General features: G+C 41.0%; 1 protein-coding gene across 15 annotated transcripts; it reads left to right on the top strand.

The window, feature by feature from the left end:
• Positions 1-640: 640 nt before the first annotated feature.
• Positions 641-17,241, top strand: LOC309690201 (uncharacterized protein). Of its 15 annotated transcripts, none has more exons than XR_014271648.1 (4): positions 664-1,613; positions 7,173-7,288; positions 8,373-9,164; positions 11,154-13,661. XR_014271648.1 is itself a non-coding variant. In XM_082507127.1 (4 exons), the coding sequence occupies exons 1-4, from the start codon at positions 1,404-1,406 to the stop codon at positions 12,471-12,473; spliced, it is 585 nt and encodes a 194-aa protein (XP_082363253.1). In that variant the 5' UTR covers positions 676-1,403; the 3' UTR covers positions 12,474-13,661. The 15 variants fall into 15 exon arrangements, 1 of the variants encoding a protein (XP_082363253.1); XR_014271658.1 differs by lacking the exons at positions 7,173-7,288; positions 8,373-9,164; positions 11,154-13,661 and adding exons at positions 2,352-2,415; positions 2,784-2,848; positions 3,341-5,803 and having other exon boundaries at positions 671-1,613; XM_082507127.1 differs by having other exon boundaries at positions 676-1,613; positions 7,198-7,288; positions 8,373-8,474; positions 12,292-13,661.
• Positions 17,242-17,929: the final 688 nt, after the last annotated feature.

The following is a 17,929-nucleotide window of genomic DNA, read 5'->3' as shown; positions in this document are numbered from 1 at the left end:
GCCAGTGAGATACCGTAAAAAAGGCTACGGTGCGTTACCATAATTTGTCCAAGAGTATTATACCACACCAGCAAAAAACGGTATCATCCTGCAGAAAGGTAAGCTACCGTAACACGGCGTCACGGTATGACGCTGGCAGCAGTGACGCCAGTATGTTACCGTAAAGTGGCGATGAAAAGTCTAACGGTGCAGATACACGGAGTAATCAGAAAAGTTTAGCATGAATCTGGACATTAGATTTAAGATTTAAGTTTTAAGCTTATCAGATATCACTTGTTAGAAGCTCCTTACCGTTTGAAGAAATCTCTTCTCAATCTGCTGTCCTCTTCTGCTTGCATCTTTTTTTTTTCATCTAACACTGACGTTATTTTTTCTCCGTGAAAAACACAGCAACTCATCTTATCCCGGGGTGCCAGGAAGTCGAGCTGCGGATCTCAGCAGAAAACTTTTCAAACTGATTGCAGGTTGATCCAGGTATACATTTGAAACAGGTTCTCCTCGGTGACGTGACAGTCGGAATGCATCTGCGTAACCATGGTTACAGGGGGACGCTTTGGAGCTCTGCTGTTCAGCAGCAAAATATTTCAGATCAATATGTAAATACTCCAACTCTAAAACCAAGTAAAATAAATATGCTGCATATGTGTATAGTGCGTTCATGTGTGTGTGCGCTGCGTGGTAACGTAGGCGCGTGCATGTGTGCCCCGGTCACAGCTCCTTTCAGCATGGCCGGAGGTAAGTCACTGCCACGTTGCTCTCAGCTAATTAAAGTTTGTTCAGATCCCAAGCTGCAATGTGAATACAGCCAAACCGCCGCGTTTTTGTTTGTCATTAAGAGACTCATTCGGGATAAGTTTTGTGGAGGGCGGAGTTCACTAATATACGCTTATGAGTTTTAGCCGAGAACGCAGCTAAAATGCTAGCATGCTAAGTTAGCCTGATTGCTAGCGGCTACTCGCGGCAGTCTCTCTTTTTTTAACAGCATGCACTCTTTTTTCCTTCGTCAGGAGAGGTGTACTGGCAGTCGCGTGACACACACAGATCAGACACATATTTCTGTGTTGCAGGTATGGAGATGTTCTTATGTTTTGGAGATGCAGTCTTTCAGTCATTGTTTTTATAAGTACAGTGTTGTACTGCCTGTTAGATGGCGGTTATTAATATAATTGTACTGAAGTATAATGTTTGAACTATAAGTACCAGAATATTGGGTCCTGGTTATTGAATTGTATTTATCTGACTGTTTATTTGTTTTTGAATTATTTTGTTTATTGTTCTTATAAGTTGTTTTTGATGTTTTTTCAGTGACATATTATTTATTTTGTGCTTTTTGTTTTTGAGAGCTTAAGTTAATGTTTTAAAACAATTTGTTGTATTTGATTCATTATATTATTGTAGTGTTAATGAAGCTGCAGACACAGCTGCTTTCAGCATGGCCGGAGGAGAGGTGTACTGGCAGTCGCGTGACACACACAGATCAGACACATATTTCTGTGTTGCAGATGTGCAGTAAAGAGCCAAAGACCCAGTACTGTCTCCTGCCTCCTACTTTCACGCCAGAACACAACGCAAGAACAACAGGCGTAACACATGAACGGGTTACACATACTGAGGTGAGTTGTTGAGGATATGTCGAGCTGTTGATAAGCACGGCTGGTTTTGTGCTCCTATATACTGTTAGCCTGTTTTGCTGGCGTTAGTGAAGCTGTTTTCAACTGGATGTAACATTGTTGAACTCTGATGATTAATGAATAAACTCTCGATGTGACGATGTGAGCATGTAATTGTAACCCTGTGTTCATTTAGTCATTTGATACCGTTTAATATCCAGTACATCTATTGGGTGTTTTATAACATGCCCTGGAATCATTTTAAGTTTTACAATGCCGGTGATTTACGACTCTTTCGCGACAGTCAACTGTGGCGTAAACTCTGGCGGGTCTCAGAGCTAGCTTATGTGAGCAAGCAGTGACATCTATACATGCAGTAGCCTTAAAATACTGATTATTTATTCTCCTGCTAGGTAAGAATTTGTGTTTTATACGTTTATTGTCACATTGTGCGCCATGTTATTGTTTCGGTTAAATGAATTTCTACAATGGCGGACTTAGACAAAATAGTGTTACTGTTAATTTGACTCTCTGCAGTGTTTAAATGCTTACATATACACACACAGTTACTGTCCCTCCACACGTAGGACTCAGTTCTGCTTCTATGCCCCATCTTTGTTTACTCTTTCCCACCCAACAAGTGCATAAATAAGATGTTAAAAACGTCATCATCATATCAAACATGATCGATTTGGGGGGAGTTTGTTTGGCACATGCTGACTGCATCCTAATTATAACCAGAAGAGGAGGCGAGAGCAGAGAACGAGAGTGCAGCAGTTTGGTCAAAGGAACAGGTGAAGAAGAGGTGAGCATCCAAGAGACGAGCAAGAGGACAGTTTCAAAGCAGACATTATGGCACAATAAAAGCTGTAAGAGCAGAGATTCATTCATATCTTTACTATTTTTCTTTAGCTTCTACTCCCGCTGCTTACAATAAATCTGAGATAAAGAACAAACAAGAACAACTCACATGGCATTGATTGTTTAGTTCAGTGTCACTCTGTGATTGTTTGACATTTCATATAAATGTGACTCTAAAATATAGTCAATAATATTAAAAAGCTGCTGTTACTGAGTGAAACTTGAAGGATTATGATAAACTTCAGTTCTTACTGAATCTGTAACATTGCTTTTTTTAAAATTGTTAAATGACTTTTGTGTCACTGTGCACAGTGAAAAGCTCACTTGATGTAGTGGTGAGGCCATGTTCACCACTAGATGGAGACAACCTGGCACAGGTATTTTCTATACACTAAATTTCACACTGAAAAGCCTTGGTGGGAATTGTTGTTTCATAGAAAGTAAAGGAAAACGCTCATACTCTCTCCCGCACTCGATATATGATCCATTGTTGATCTGCACGCAGCTGTTGTCACAAATGTGGCACTCGCTTACGTCACTGTCATGAGACATTCTCACAAAAAAAAAAATCACGGTTTTAGTAACGCAGTAACGCAGCGTTCCTACGGGAAAGTAACAGTAATCTAATTACCGTTTTTGCAATAGTAATCCCTTACTTTACTCGTTATTTGAAAAAAAGTAATCGGATTACAGTAACGCGTTACTGCCCATCTCTGGACGTCATCATCCCGTAAGCCAATTAGGTTGTCACTAGGGATGGGTATCGTTTAGGTTAGGTTAGCAGTGCTTAAACAATGGAAAAAAACACAAACTTTGTCCAAAAACCTCTCATGTTTAGCTGTTTTCCACTTTTTCTTTTGTCATTTTAGCTTTTTTGGCCAGGATGAAGGGAGCATCTGCCATCAAACAAGAAGACAGCTGCATGTAACTACGACGGTGTTTGCTACTTCACCTTACATGCATTAATGTAATAACGTGGTTAGCCTACTCAACGTAAATTACACACGAACAACATTAAGCTCCTCGCCCAGAGAAGAACGGCTGCTGCTGCATCATCATCCGTCATCATTTCCGCTACACTGGCAGGGCTAGGGGCCAGGACTCTCGTCTTCGGGTTCTTGGGGGATGTTGCTAACTCCGGGTCTGATAACAGGCACCACAGCCGCAGTAGATGTGCTTGGTGTGAGGTCTTGCAGCAAGCTATCAAATATGGTGCATTTCTCGGCTTTTAAAAAAACGCTATGCGTCGCCAGGTTCGTCGTCAGATTCGAGATGTTACCTCCTTTGCACAGTATCACCTTAAAGCACTTGTTGCAGGCTGCTGAGTTTGCATCTTTTGCTGTGAAATACAGCCAGACTTTGACCGCTTCGCCTTGGGCATTTTTAATCTGTAGCTCTGCTCTAAAAGAACGTACGTACCTGGGCCCGCCTACTATCCTCGGAAAGGTAAAATGATTGGCTAGAATCCAAAGTGTATGATATCTCAGGGGAAAAAAAGCACCGAAATAAAGCACCGAAATGTGCGCTGCTTTTCGGTCTGTTTACTACCGTTTATGTCAGAACCGGTACCATAACGGCACCGGATACCGGTACCCATCCCTAGTTGTCACATGACATTTGTGGACCCCGGTATTTTTTTAGTTGGACAATTTATCAGTAAAGTTTCAATCTCTGACATTACCCCTAGACTAGACCGGCTGCACCACACAGACACTGCAAACCTCATCTCTGAAGAAAAACCACAAGAACAACATCCAAAAGAAAGAAAACATACCTTAGAAACATGCCGGGTTAGAGGAGACGGCAGCACTGCAGAGGTGAGGACAGGCATCTGTTTGAAATAGACAAAACAGTAAACATAGTCATACAGACTCAGAGACGCTTTCCATCCAATCTGTCTAAGTTTGAGCTGTTTTACAGTGAAGAATGGGCAAATAATTCAGTCTCTAGATGTGCAAAGCTGGTAGAGACGTACTCCAAAAGACCTGCAGGTGTAACTGGAGCAAAATGTGGCTCTATGAAGAGCAGGGGGTGAATAGAAAAGAATGACACACTTTTCCAAATTTCATTTGCTTAGAATTTTGACAACCATGTATTATTTTCATGCCACTTCACAATTATGTGCTACTTTGTGTTAATCTACCATTGAAACTGTCAATAAAAACATATTTTGTTTGTGGTTGTAAGGTGACAAAATGTGCACAAGTTCAAGGACTATGAATGCTATTTCAAGGGACTGTAATGTTAAATCACCCCCCATGCACACATCAGTGCACATGCATGTACACATATGCAGAGTTACATTATCAAAGAAGCTAAAAAAACAAGCTCTGCTTTAACTTTTAACTAAAAAAAAGACTGCAAACTTTAGGAACAATATGGAATGAGTGATAATGTCATCATTCCATGAATTGAAAAAATTTGTTTCACCTTAAATCTTTTTTTCTTTTCTTAATTGCAAAAACTGTAAATTTGGCTCAAGGGGACCTGAAAGCCAGGAGACAATTTATTGACTTTGCCCACAATCTTATGAAGAAAAAGATTTCCATTAAATATTAATAGAGCAAAATCTCTCTCTCTTAAGTATTTGCACCTAACCACGTCCTAACCTAGCAGTCATATACAGCTATTAATTAATCCTGCATTTTTTTGTCAAAGACATTTCTCACCATGAAATTACCCGATTCAAAACATGAACACTGTTAGCCTTTGCAGTAATTTCCATAGCTTAGTACTGCAAAATCAACAGTAAAAAACTCTAAAGGATGTTAGCAGTTTAGTACTGTAATTTGCATGTAATTGTGGGAAAATTCCATGAGATTACACTATTTTTACGGTAACTCACCGTACTCATGGAAACAGCTGTAAAATACAGCAAATGTAACAATTGGTGATGTTACTGAGATTATACTATTACACCATCCGGATTTCTGTTGTTTTCTACTGTAGATCTAAGAGTAATTACTTAAATCCTCATTCAGTTGTTTTTATTTGTTTGCTTCTTTTTTCTTGCTTTGTTTGTTGGGTTTTTTCCTTCCTGGTCTGAGGGATAGGGGTTCTAAGTGTTGTGGGTAGGGGATAAACTGCTGGAAGCAACTATAAGACATGTGAGTGTGTCATTAATCTGTATTCTGATATTTCAGTTTTAACAGTCACTGTGAAACTTGCTTGTTTGGCGTTTGACAATTCTGCGTGTATTTGCTTTTCTTTGTTGCTTCAACTCAATAAAAATATCTTTGAGAAAAAAAAATCCTCATTCAGAGTGTATTACTATAAAATGTGATTCACTGTGAAAGCAGTATAACATATAAACTACAATATACAGCATCATTTTTAACTTAAGGAGTAAGTTGCAGCCACACTAAAATTTAATTCCTTGAACTGAATGGAACCTCATATATTAATAAATGCATTTGTTTAGTCAAACAATGTGAAACATTAGTAATACTATTAATTAATAGTATACTTGTAAGGTTAGTATTGTGATAGAGTCGAGTATATTTAATTATACTCTTGTAGACATTATGACATTATGCTAGTACAATTATGGTGAACAAAAAGTACATCTAAAAGTTAATTTCAAGAATACTGTTATGTACTAAAACGGGGGCCAATATAGTCCCAAGAAGCATTATTAGTATACGTACTAGGTAAGATATACTTGGGAAATATAATTGAAGTATACTTATTTTTGTATGGCCAGCAACAAAAACTAATGGCTACATTTAGAGTAATGTTTAAAAATGACTTCATTTAGCAGGATGTTGCTTTTTTTCTCTTCTTATTCTTTCTTATACTGGACCTTCATTTGTTTTGTATAAGGTGGTACTTTTTAAGACACCTCTGCCTAACTACAGTGAACTGACCTAATAATATGCTCTGGTCGTCATTTTACACAAGGTGTCACATCCATGAAACCTACACCACTAACCAGCATCAGTCCTACAACTTCACTCTCAAAATTAATAAATTCTGGGACAAGCAGAAACTGTATTTTTAGCGGTGCATTTTGTTGCAGGCCAGACTGCTATTAAATGCTCTCCTAAAGAAATAATTCCTTTGTAGCACCACTTCGTCTTGGTTCAGAAGAGATGTCCTGATATACGTGATTGTTAGGTATTTTAGTACCATGGGAGCATTTACTGGATATTGTTTTATAGTGACATTATGCAGGAAAACTCTGTCATTCAATAAGGCCCCTTTGTTTTAGTTATTTTTCTCTTTGACCCAAGAATTGATGTGTGAGAATCACAGGCTGGTACAACGTTGAAATACCACAGAGATCACTCCCTCAGCTACATTAGTTTCTTAATCTTTTAGGAGACGCCTGTTGAAGGCCAGATGGTTTGTTTCAGAATTCACTAATGAAAGAACTCTTTATTTCGTGCCTTGAAAATATGTCGCTGAGATAATCACAATTGTAGCTGAACTGATACACTATACAAAGGATGCTTCTTCACCCAAGGGCAGAAAGACGCTCCCTTATCTTGGTCTGTACTGGTTTAAACTGAGAATCTGCTGACTCATGAATTTGTCCCTCTATATAAACTGTTGTACTTGTGAATAAAGTTGAGTCAATTTGGGAAGACAACCTGAAGCAGTCTCTGTTTTCTTGTTCTCCCAAGCTGCTCCCGAGCTCGTACTAACACGCTGAATGGCATGCTTGAATATTACTTGAGAATATATTTGACTGTGTTACAGACTAAGGTACATTCTCTGCTGATAGATGTCCACGCCTCGGAGGAAGCCGATCCACGGATTAGGCCCTGGAAGCCGTTTCTTTCAATTTTGGTGTCAGAAGTGGGATCCTGACGAAGGTAGGCACTCGTCTTTTATTTTATAAGACTGTGTTATGCCTTTCTCAGTGATCCACATAGAAACGGGATACGCTGACGAGGCCTTCTTCAGTGGCCCACATAGTAACAAGTGGGATACGCTGAGGAGCCTTCTTTAGTGGCCCACATAGAAACACAGGAAGTTGCCTGTTGTTTTGTAAATTAAAGCAGAAAGGACACAAGAAGTTGCCTGTTGTCATAAACTAAGAAGTTGCTCACCAGCAGAAAGGACACAGGAAGTTGCCTGGGGTCATAAAACGAGAAGTTGCTCGTTAAAAAGTGAGAAGTTGCTCACTAAAAAGATAAAATTGCTAGCAAAAAATCAAGTAACCTCAGGTGTGCCACAGCAAAATAAAAACTAACTTAAATCCTTCAAGCGTCTAAACCCCTCTGGAAATCACTGACCATGGGTCAGAATAATTCAAAGACCTTAGACGGGTCCGATAAAAAATCAAAATTAACTGTAAAACCAGATACCACCACTTGGGTGGGCCTGATTATAGATATATATTATGTCAACGAATTCCAGGTGTGACTGAATCTCAGCTTATTGAAGAAGTAGAGGAACTAGACCCTAAAGATGACCAAGCAGCCAACACCACCTCGTTTTTGTGGATAAACGATGACAAAATCACAGCCTTTTTTCAAAATCTAAAGAAATTTCTGCTCACAATGTCTAGAGATAAAATCAAACGTTTCACACACTGCTGGACTAATGAGGCATGCACGCCTGAAGGAGGAAATGATCAGATTTTCATAACAACATTCTTAAACAATATTCATCCAGAATGTTCACAACTATTGAAGCTGACTGCCACTGATAATCTCTATGACATGAAGATAAAGAACTTTATCACACTTGTCAAAACAAAAGCTGGTGCAGATCTTTTCCCCAACAGCACGAAGGCTAAAAGTGTTAAGATGATGTTGAATTTTGATGTTGAAGGCTCAGAGGAAAGTGAAAAAATGATGTATGCAGGGGCCCCGCCCCCTCAACAAGCGCAGCAGGGAGATTTCAGAAGGAGAGATAGGAGTGGAGACGCATGTTTTTATTGTGGAAAAATAGGACACTGGAGGAGGGAATGCAAATCAGCAGCACGTAGGTCTCAACCACAAAACACAGGACCAGCTCCTGCCACTAGGCGTCAGCAGAGCTCTTCCAGACAAGGTAACTGGCAACGCAGACAGGAATCACATCAAAATAATGGCCCTTTTGCACTTAGGCAGCAACCTTATAATCCACATTTTAATCCCCACCCATATGATAACGAAAGACTGGACCGACAATAGGGAGGCCCAGGTGAAGACGAGGGACAGTGTGAAGCACTACACACGATGCTGCATTTGCAATTGTCCCGTAACACAGAAAGCTTGCCCACGTTAGATATAGAAATAGGTGAAAAGATTTATTCCTTTTTAGTTGACAGTGGAGCCACTAAAAGTTCACTGTCTGGAAAATTCTATAGTGGGCCTGTTTCCTCTGTGTGCATCAACACCATGGGAATAAACGGAACTCTAGTGCAATGCCCCAAAACTCATTCTCTAAAAACACGCTGGGGCCCAAAACCAGACGAAATTACATATCATCCATTCATAATTATTCCAAACTCGCCTGTGAATCTATTAGGCAGAGATTTAATGGCAAAAATGAACTTGTGTATTTCATTTAACACAAAGGGTGAAATGTTTGCAGACACTGATAACAGCTATGTTTTCTCTGCCCTATGCACCGACACCATGGAGAAGGAACAGCCTCTGTGTCAGCTGGACGCCTCAGCAGAGAATGAACTCAATATCCATCTGACTGGTACCCCACGTCACACACTGTGCCAAACACGTGTACAGACACCACTACCAGGTAACCCCATGCCTGGAAGCCACATATTTGTTTCTCTCACACTGTTCAACAACATGATAACTGCTCACACCAGTGAAGGCCAAACAGTGGTTTTGTCGCATAACTCAGACATAGGCTATGACATTACTGCACCATGTCGACACATAGATCTAACCTACCCCATACACTGTACTATCTTTGCTGTCACATTGCCAGCTGAATATCAAAACATGACATTATGGTCAAGAGGTGAGAATGATGTAGGATTTATCGACTGTACACCTTATCATGCTCAGCTGAAAAACAACAAGCCGGTATATGTCAAGCAATATCCCATTTCCGCTGAAAAAGCCGCAGCCTTAGACATCATCATAGGAGATTTATTGACAGCTGGAGTAATAAAGCCCACAGTATCTCCATATAACACTCCTGTCAATCCTGTGCCAAAGCCTAACAAACCTGGCGTATGGCGTTTCACACAAGACTTAAGGCAAATTAATGCAGTCATTATGCCTCTGCCACCTCTTGTCCCAGATGTTCCCAGCATACTGACATCTATTCCAGCAACAGCCACACATTTTACTGTGGTGGATTTGTGCTCCGCCTTTTTCTCAGTACCTGTGCATGAGGACACACAGCCGATATTTGCTTTTACACATAGAGATAAGCAGTACACATGGACTCGCTTACCCCAAGGCATGGTAGACAGCCCTGCGGCTTTCTCAATGGTGGTACGTGCTACCCTGGACGGCTTCATTCCTCCAGAGGGCTGTACCTTGATCCAGTACGTGGATGATCTCCTCCTCTGTGCTGAAAGTGAAAAACTATGTCAAACTGCCACACATATGCTACTCCAGCACCTCCAACAGACTGGCCACAAAGCATCAGCAAAGAAAATGCAGTACTGTCAGACTTCTGTTCAATATTTGGGATTTACACTGTCTCACGGACAACGTTCCATGACTACAGACAGGGTCAAAGCTGTGACCTCTGTCCCTAAGCCCACTACACAGAAGGAAATGCTGTCTTTCCTAGGCATGGTGAACTATTGCAGACAGTGGATACCAGACTGTTCTTTTCATGACCACATTCTGCGTGAATGCTGCAAAAAAGACAAGCCTCCTCGAATACTGTGGTCAACAGAAATGACTGCCTCTTTCAATGCATTACAGGGAGCGCTGACCTCTGCCCCTTGTTTGGGTCTGCCTGACTACCACTTACCGTTCCACCTGTACGTCACAGAGAACGGCACAACCTGTGCAGGTGTATTGGCCCAAGAGCATGGCTGTGGCTACTGTCCAGTAGCCTTCTACTCAAAGGTGCTGCCAGCAGTAGTTCAGGGGATGCCGGCCTGCCTGAGAGCAGTAGCAGCTTGCTCTATCATGATAAGGGACTGCGAGAAGCTCACACTCTCACATGACACTATTCTACACACCAATCACCAGGTCACGACCATTCTAGCAAACATAACTACACAACATATGTACGTCGCTCAGGTTATGAAGCTACACTGACTTCAACAGCAAATCTCACTATAAAAGCAAACAGCACACCCAATTCGCCAGCACACTTACTCATTCGTATGCTGTGTTCCTCTGACCGACAGGATGGTTCAGACGACCCTGACGATCATGATTGTATGACACGTATACAGGAATCCACAGCACCACGCCCAGACTTAGAGCAGACACCAATACCAGACTCAGTCATTGTTTATGTGGACGGGTCCTGTTCAAAACCAAATGACAACTCATTTCTTTGTGGCTATTCGGTGGTGACATTGCCTGACATCATACTAGAGGCTCACTCATTACCATTTCACTCAGCACAAAAAGCAGAGCTCATGGCTTTAATACGCACCTGTGAGTTACATGTGGATAAGCGGGTAACAATTTACACTGATAGCCGTTATGCATTCGGTGTGGTGCATGACTTTGGCACATTGTGGAGACAGAGAGGCTTCACATCTGCTGATGGAAAATCGATCGCTAATTCTGATCTTGTTCAAAGACTTTTGCAGGCTATACAGCTGCCATCGGCAATTGCAGTTGTTAAAACGAAGGGGCACAGCACGGCTGACACAGACGAAGCAGTGGGAAATGCTCTAGCAGACGTAACCGCGAAAGCAGCTGCTGCCTCACAGCAACCACCCAGAAAGGAAGTATTATCTTTGCCTTTACAGCTGCCACTTGTCGCACTCCCAGACTATTTAGAAACAAATGTTGACCTAAAATTCATACAAGAGCAAGCCTCTGCCTTAGATTACACTTACTGGGAAAGTAATGATTGTACCTTAGATAACAGAGACGGCTTATACAAAAACCTTGAGGGTTTGATTGCCCTCCCATCTTCACTACTGCCAATCCTTGTCCGCCATTTTCACGGTGTGAGTCATGTCGGACAAAGAGGGGTAATAGGAGCAATAAAATCAAGATTTGTAATCGAGAAAACATGACACGCAGTAAAACGCATATTAGCAACCTGTCTAACATGTGCACGAACTAATGTAGGTAGCTCAAAAGCAAAACATCAGCATTTACCACAACCAGATTTCCCATTTCATACATTACAAATTGATTTTACACACATGCCAGCACAAGGAAGCATCAAGTACTTACTGGTAATAGTGGACCAATTTAGTAAATGGGTAGAAGCTTATCCAACATCAAAAGAAACTGCAGAAGTAGTCTGTCAAAAGTTGTGCAATGAAATAATACCCAGATTTGGAATACCTCACCAAATTAACAGTGATAGAGGACCTTCATTCACATCAGAAGTAATTCAAAAGTGTGCTAAAACTCTAGGAATAGACTGGAAATATCATGTGCCATACCATCCTCAGAGTTCAGGAGTTGTAGAAAGAATGAATAGGACCATAAAAAATCGCCTGACTAAAGCAATGATAGAAACAGGAATGACCTGGATCAAACTACTTCCTCAAATCCTCTGCGAGATTAGAATGACTCCATCCGCAGCAACCAAATTATCTCCATTTGAAATAATCATGGGAAGACCGTTTCCAACACCATGGTCAGCCTCCAGAGGGGCACCGCTATTGGAAGGGGACATAGACACTGCATTGTCTGACTATGTTCATAACCTGGTAGAAACACTGAATAATAACTATCAGAAAGTTTGTCTCTCTCAGCCTCTCCCTTCCACAGATCCAACCCATCCGTGGAAACCAGGAGATGCGGTGTTGGTGAAGTCGCTAAAACCAAGGGCACTCAGGGAGGCCGCGTGTTCCAGCCCCCAGACTGTACTTGCAGTGACGAGAACCAGCATCCTAACAGACGGACAACCTCAGTGGATTCATGCCAGCAGGGTTAAGACCAGCCCCACCAAACCACCTAAGGCGTCGGATCAAGTAGATGACGACTCAGGCGAGCCAGCGCCCGGATTCAATACACCTACACACGCACAATCACTGATTAACACACAACGCCTGAAAGAGCCAAGACTCAGAAAGCCCTTTGATCCCCCACCTGAACAACAACAAGGTACTCGAACATCCAGCAGGAACAGAAAGCCTAGAGTACCACACAATGTCTAACCTGATAAAGCTAGACTCGTTTCATCCTGATAATGGAAAAAATGAAATGCCCATTGTCATCACACGACGCTTAGGTCTCTCGAACCTGGGACCAGGCCAGGAGACGACTGAAGAACTGTGTTTTTTTATATATTTAGATTATTAATCATATCTACTGCATTAACCTTAGGATTTTTATTTACTATTTTGTATTGTAAACTGCAACCCTGTTCACATTTCTACAAGCCACATTTTGCTGACAATACCTCATGCTCCACTTGGCAAGACACCCACCTAGTACAGCTACTTCAATGTATTTGCAATTAGCACAAATTGATCCTGAGGATGTGCCAGATGTTACCAATGATGATCCTGGTGTGTATATTGAACATTAGGCTGTGAACTATTACATTTTATGATTTGCTTTTTATATTATGTTATTACATTTGTGATTTTTCCTTTCTATTTGAGTTATTATTTTAAAAAAATAATAAAAGAGGGGAACTGTTAGGTATTTTAGTACCATGGGAGCATTTACTGGATATTGTTTTATAGTGACATTATGCAGGAAAACTCTGTCATTCAATAAGGCCCCTTTGTTTTAGTTATTGTTCTCTTTGACCCAAGAATTGATGTGTGAGAATCACAGGCTGGTACAAGGTTGAAATACCACAGAGATCACTCCCTCAGCTACATTAGTTTCTTAATCTTTTAGGAGACGCCTGTTGAAGGCCAGATGGTTTGTTTCAGAATTCACTAATGAAAGAACTCTTTATTTCGTGCCTTGAAAATATGTCGCTGAGATAATCACAATTGTAGCTGAACTGATACACTATACAAAGGATGCTTCTTCACCCAAGGGCAGAAAGACGCTCCCTTATCTTGGTCTGTACTGGTTTAAACTGAGAATCTGCTGACTCATGAATTTGTCCCTCTATATAAACTGTTGTACTTGTGAATAAAGTTGAGTCAATTTGGGAAGACAACCTGAAGCAGTCTCTGTTTTCTTGTTCTCCCAAGCTGCTCCCGAGCTCGTACTAACACGCTGAATGGCATGCTTGAATATTACTTGAGAATATATTTGACTGTGTTACAGACTAAGGTACATTCTCTGCTGATAGACGTCCACGCCTCGGAGGAAGCCGATCCACGGATTAGGCCCTGGAAGCCGTTTCCTTCAGTGATAATGTAACACATTATCACAGTTTAGCGCGTTGTGTTGTGTTGGATTGTTACGTTTTTAAAGCTTTGTAATGCGACAGGTGCGATAGCCGACACCACACCTTCACCTGACGTACAACGTGACGTATGACGCACACGTCGGGTATTCACTTTCAAAACAACACTGGGGATAGAAAATAGTGCTCGAGGTGGTTAATGCTCCTTTCGCTGGTTGCCAACCACCATTAAATAACAACAAGAAGAAAATATTGATCTGCTTCTCTTAGTTTTGCACGTTTAAGCCGCAATTCAGACTCAAAAAAAGCTGCAAAGCAGGAGAACGACATGGCCATCAAATATTCTGTGCCACAGATACAGTTCGCTGCAGCACAGAGTGATGATGAGACCGTTAACATGTGCAACTTAGAAGTAGTCAGAGGTAACTGGATGTTCAATCGGGTTAAATGCAAGGTTGATTGGATTATATCTGAAGATCGTATGCTATTCGTGGTAACTCTGCTAGACTCCAAATTGCTGCTCGTCCATGCGGGAGTATCTCAAAATTAAATGAAACCACTTAACACTTTTTCCCTAAAACGGACTGACATGGGACACATTCAAGTTGGATCGGAACCTGCTAATCAGTCTGAAGGTAAGTGTTTTTTTCACTTATTCGAGAGAAGTCCGAAATGCGTTCTTAGTACTGTTTGTTTTGACTTTTAAGCTACCCTACCAGGATATTTTCATTTAAAGACAAATTGTCAATATCTCTGAATGTGGAGACTCAAAAGACTAGTTAGGTAATTTGCCGATGGATTTATGAGACTTGATAGAAACTTGGACGTTTGCAACAGGTGAATCGGTGAACTACCGAGGTTGCGCCCAAATGCTTAAAGCTGTTAGCTGGTCAGTGTTTTCAGGTGTGCTTGTACTACCTGTACGGTGCGGAGTGCTGACTAAGTCATGTTAAACCCATTAAAGCGTCGAGCTCAAATATCTTTTCATTTTTGTGCACTGTTCTCTTGTTGGCACACATTTTCTGTTTATTGAAGCCTTTTGTGAATAATTTTGATCATGTAAAAACTGGGAATTGGTCCCTATTGACAATACTCTTATTTTTTGCATTGAATATGTCATTTAGGAAAGGTAATTGGTCACTGAAGTTTTTGCAACTGTGTATTTCTAAATTTTGTGGCTTCAGTGCACACAAATTTATATTGTTCAGTTTGCATGTTAAAAGCCTGCCAAGCACCCCAAGGCTGATTATGCTTGGTAAGAAGTCATTTATGACATAGAGCTGATTAGACCATATTAAAATTTCTGTTTGGCACAGGAGCTTTTCGTGGACACAGGTATCCAGTCTCTGTTTTGTTAGCTCAAATTTCTGTAATTTCCTTTATAAACCAAGGTTGTTGGACATGTGTCTCAGTGAATCCAGCAAAGTAACAATATCAAATTTCACATTACATATTACTGATCAACAGTAGTCTAGCTACACCAACAGCAGAAATACTGAAGTCAATACTGTAAAGTTTAACAGCAGCACAAACTATAAACTCCAAAATAACCATACAGTTGATTCACCTCCGGTACTTTAACTGGGCTGACTCTTTGTTAGGTGTGTTTAATGTGCAGAATAATTCCCAATTATGTACAATTATAATATGTTAAAATGGACTTATGTACATAAGGCCATTAATAATTAACTGTACGTAGCTATTTGCTTTATGACTATCTAGACAGTGTGAAGAAGTGAAGTATTGAAATTATTTTATGTTGCATAATGACAACATGTTGCCCCTATACATTTAAGGACAAAGTTCAATGACCGCCACCTGCTGGATGGTGAGTGCAGAGGGGCGTGTAATTGTTGAGCTGGACAAAGAGAACACCTGTGCTGATGCAATGTCAGTCTTCTTTGGTTCATTCTATGTATTGAACCTGGAATACCAGGAGTCAGCGGGTGCAAGGTTTTTTGTAAGGATAAACCCTGAAGAGGGAACAAAATGTACCTCCAAGGTTGGGACAAGCAGGAAGACTGGGACCACTGTGAAGCGAAAGGTTGTTCACATTAACCCTCATGTCACAACTTTCCTCCAGTGGCTTACTGAATTTGAGTGGAGAACTTCAAATTAGGGAAATTAGTAAATTTCTTGTATAATTTAAGTGACCAATGTGTTGTTACCCATGTCTCCACAGATGATCCATGGCCCATGCTTTCTGGACATTTACACAAGACGAGCAACAATGAAGACAAGCTCTCTCGCCATCTTGCAAGACGCTGTCTCTGTCCAATAGGTTTTTTTGAGTGCAACAGTTTTGATTTTTTTCCCTTCTTTTACCCATCCATCCATCCATTCACTTCCGCTTATCCTTTTTCAGGGTCGCGGGGGGCGCTGGAGCCTATCCCAGCTGTCATAGGGCGAAAGGCGGGGTACACCCTGGACAGGTCGCCAGTCTGTCGCAGGGCCAACACACAGGGACAGACAACCATTCACACTCACATTCACTTGCACATTCACACCTAGTGGCAATTTGGATTATCCAATTAACCTATCCCCACAAGCTGCATGTCTTTGGACGGTGGGAGGAAGCCGGAGTACCCGGAGAGAACCCACGCAAACACGGGGAGAACATGCAAACTCCACACAGAAAGACCTGATGGTGGAATTGAACTCAGGACCTTCTTGCTGTGTGGCAACAGTGCTAACCTTCTTTTACCCGTTTGTTAAAAATTATTTCAGCTACTTACACTTTAATTGTCACATGTATTGGCTCACCCTACAAATCAATGAACTCAGTCCACAAAGCAAGATCAGGGTTCAGTGCAGGTCAGTCAAGTTCCTTCACACCACACACGCTCATCCATGTCCTTGTGGACCCTGTTTTGTGCAATGATTTGGTCGTGTGAGCCAGTATTTTGGACAAAGTGTATATAAAGGCAGACGTGTGGGGCTTGATATTATATCCATTACAATTCAGTTTGTTTGTATGGTGCCAACAAAATGAATGCCAAGGCACTTCACATTGTAGGTTTGAGACCCTACAAAATATAAGTAAGGAAACCCAACACTTGAGCATGTGTTGTCTGCCATGATATGGATATGACATAATATTGTTATTGTTTGTACAACCATCTGAGAAAATAATGGATTACATGGTTTAGTAAAAACAAGTGCTTCCTCAATGAAAATATGTTTTCAGTTCTTTTCAGTTTTTGATTTTGGAAATGTGTATTTCAGCAGGGAAGAATCAGAATTGAAATAAAGTGGTGTAAAGCACATGAATTATATTTTGTGTGTGTGTGTGTGTGTGTGTGTGTGTGTGTGTGTGTGTCCATCCATCGAATTTTTTTGGAACCCTCCAGTCTCTTACAGTATGTTACTGTTAACTGAAATTACGGTAAATTACGACCTTTTAAAAGAGTAAATGACCGCCTGTTAGGACACGGTGTCCTCTAGCAGAGATGAATATTTTTGGTACTGATGATGCGTGATAACGGTAAGTTACTGGTTAATATATTGCAGTTTATTACCTTGCAGCGGGCTTACAGTGACATACCGTGAATAAACGGTAGTATACCAATTTATTAATCACAGTATGATGTTACTTTGTTGACGTAATTTACGACATAACGACATAACGGTATCTCACTGACATAACTGTCGCCAGTGAGATACCGTAAAAAAGGCTACGGTGCGTTACCATAATTTGTCCAAGAGTATTATACCACACCAGCAAAAAACGGTATCATCCTGCAGAAAGGTAAGCTACCGTAACACGGCGTCACGGTATGACGCTGGCAGCAGTGACGCCAGTATGTTACCGTAAAGTGGCGATGAAAAGTCTAACGGTGCAGATACACGGAGTAATCAGAAAAGTTTAGCATGAATCTGGACATTAGATTTAAGATTTAAGTTTTAAGCTTATCAGATATCACTTGTTAGAAGCTCCTTACCGTTTGAAGAAATCTCTTCTCAATCTGCTGTCCTCTTCTGCTTGCATCTTTTTTTTTCATCTAACACTGACGTTATTTTTTCTCCGTGAAAAACACAGCAACTCATCTTATCCCGGGGTGCCAGGAAGTCGAGCT

Source organism: Aulonocara stuartgranti (genome assembly GCF_965226115.1).
Source record: "Aulonocara stuartgranti genome assembly, chromosome: 16".
Lineage (NCBI taxonomy): Eukaryota > Metazoa > Chordata > Actinopteri > Cichliformes > Cichlidae > Aulonocara > Aulonocara stuartgranti.
Note: the sequence above shows the minus strand (reverse complement) of the source record. Positions and strands in the feature narration are given on the sequence as shown.

Coding starts and splice junctions, on each gene's coding strand:
- LOC309690201 (XM_082507127.1), top strand. CDS start 1,404: ATGAAGCTGCAGACACAGCTGCTTTCAGCATGGCCGGAGGAGAGGTGT. Junction 1,614..7,197: donor AACGGGTTACACATACTGAG/GTGAGTTGTTGA, acceptor CTCTGCTGATAG/ATGTCCACGCCTCGGAGGAA. Junction 7,289..8,372: donor GAAGTGGGATCCTGACGAAG/GTAGGCACTCGT, acceptor GTGGAAAAATAG/GACACTGGAGGAGGGAATGC.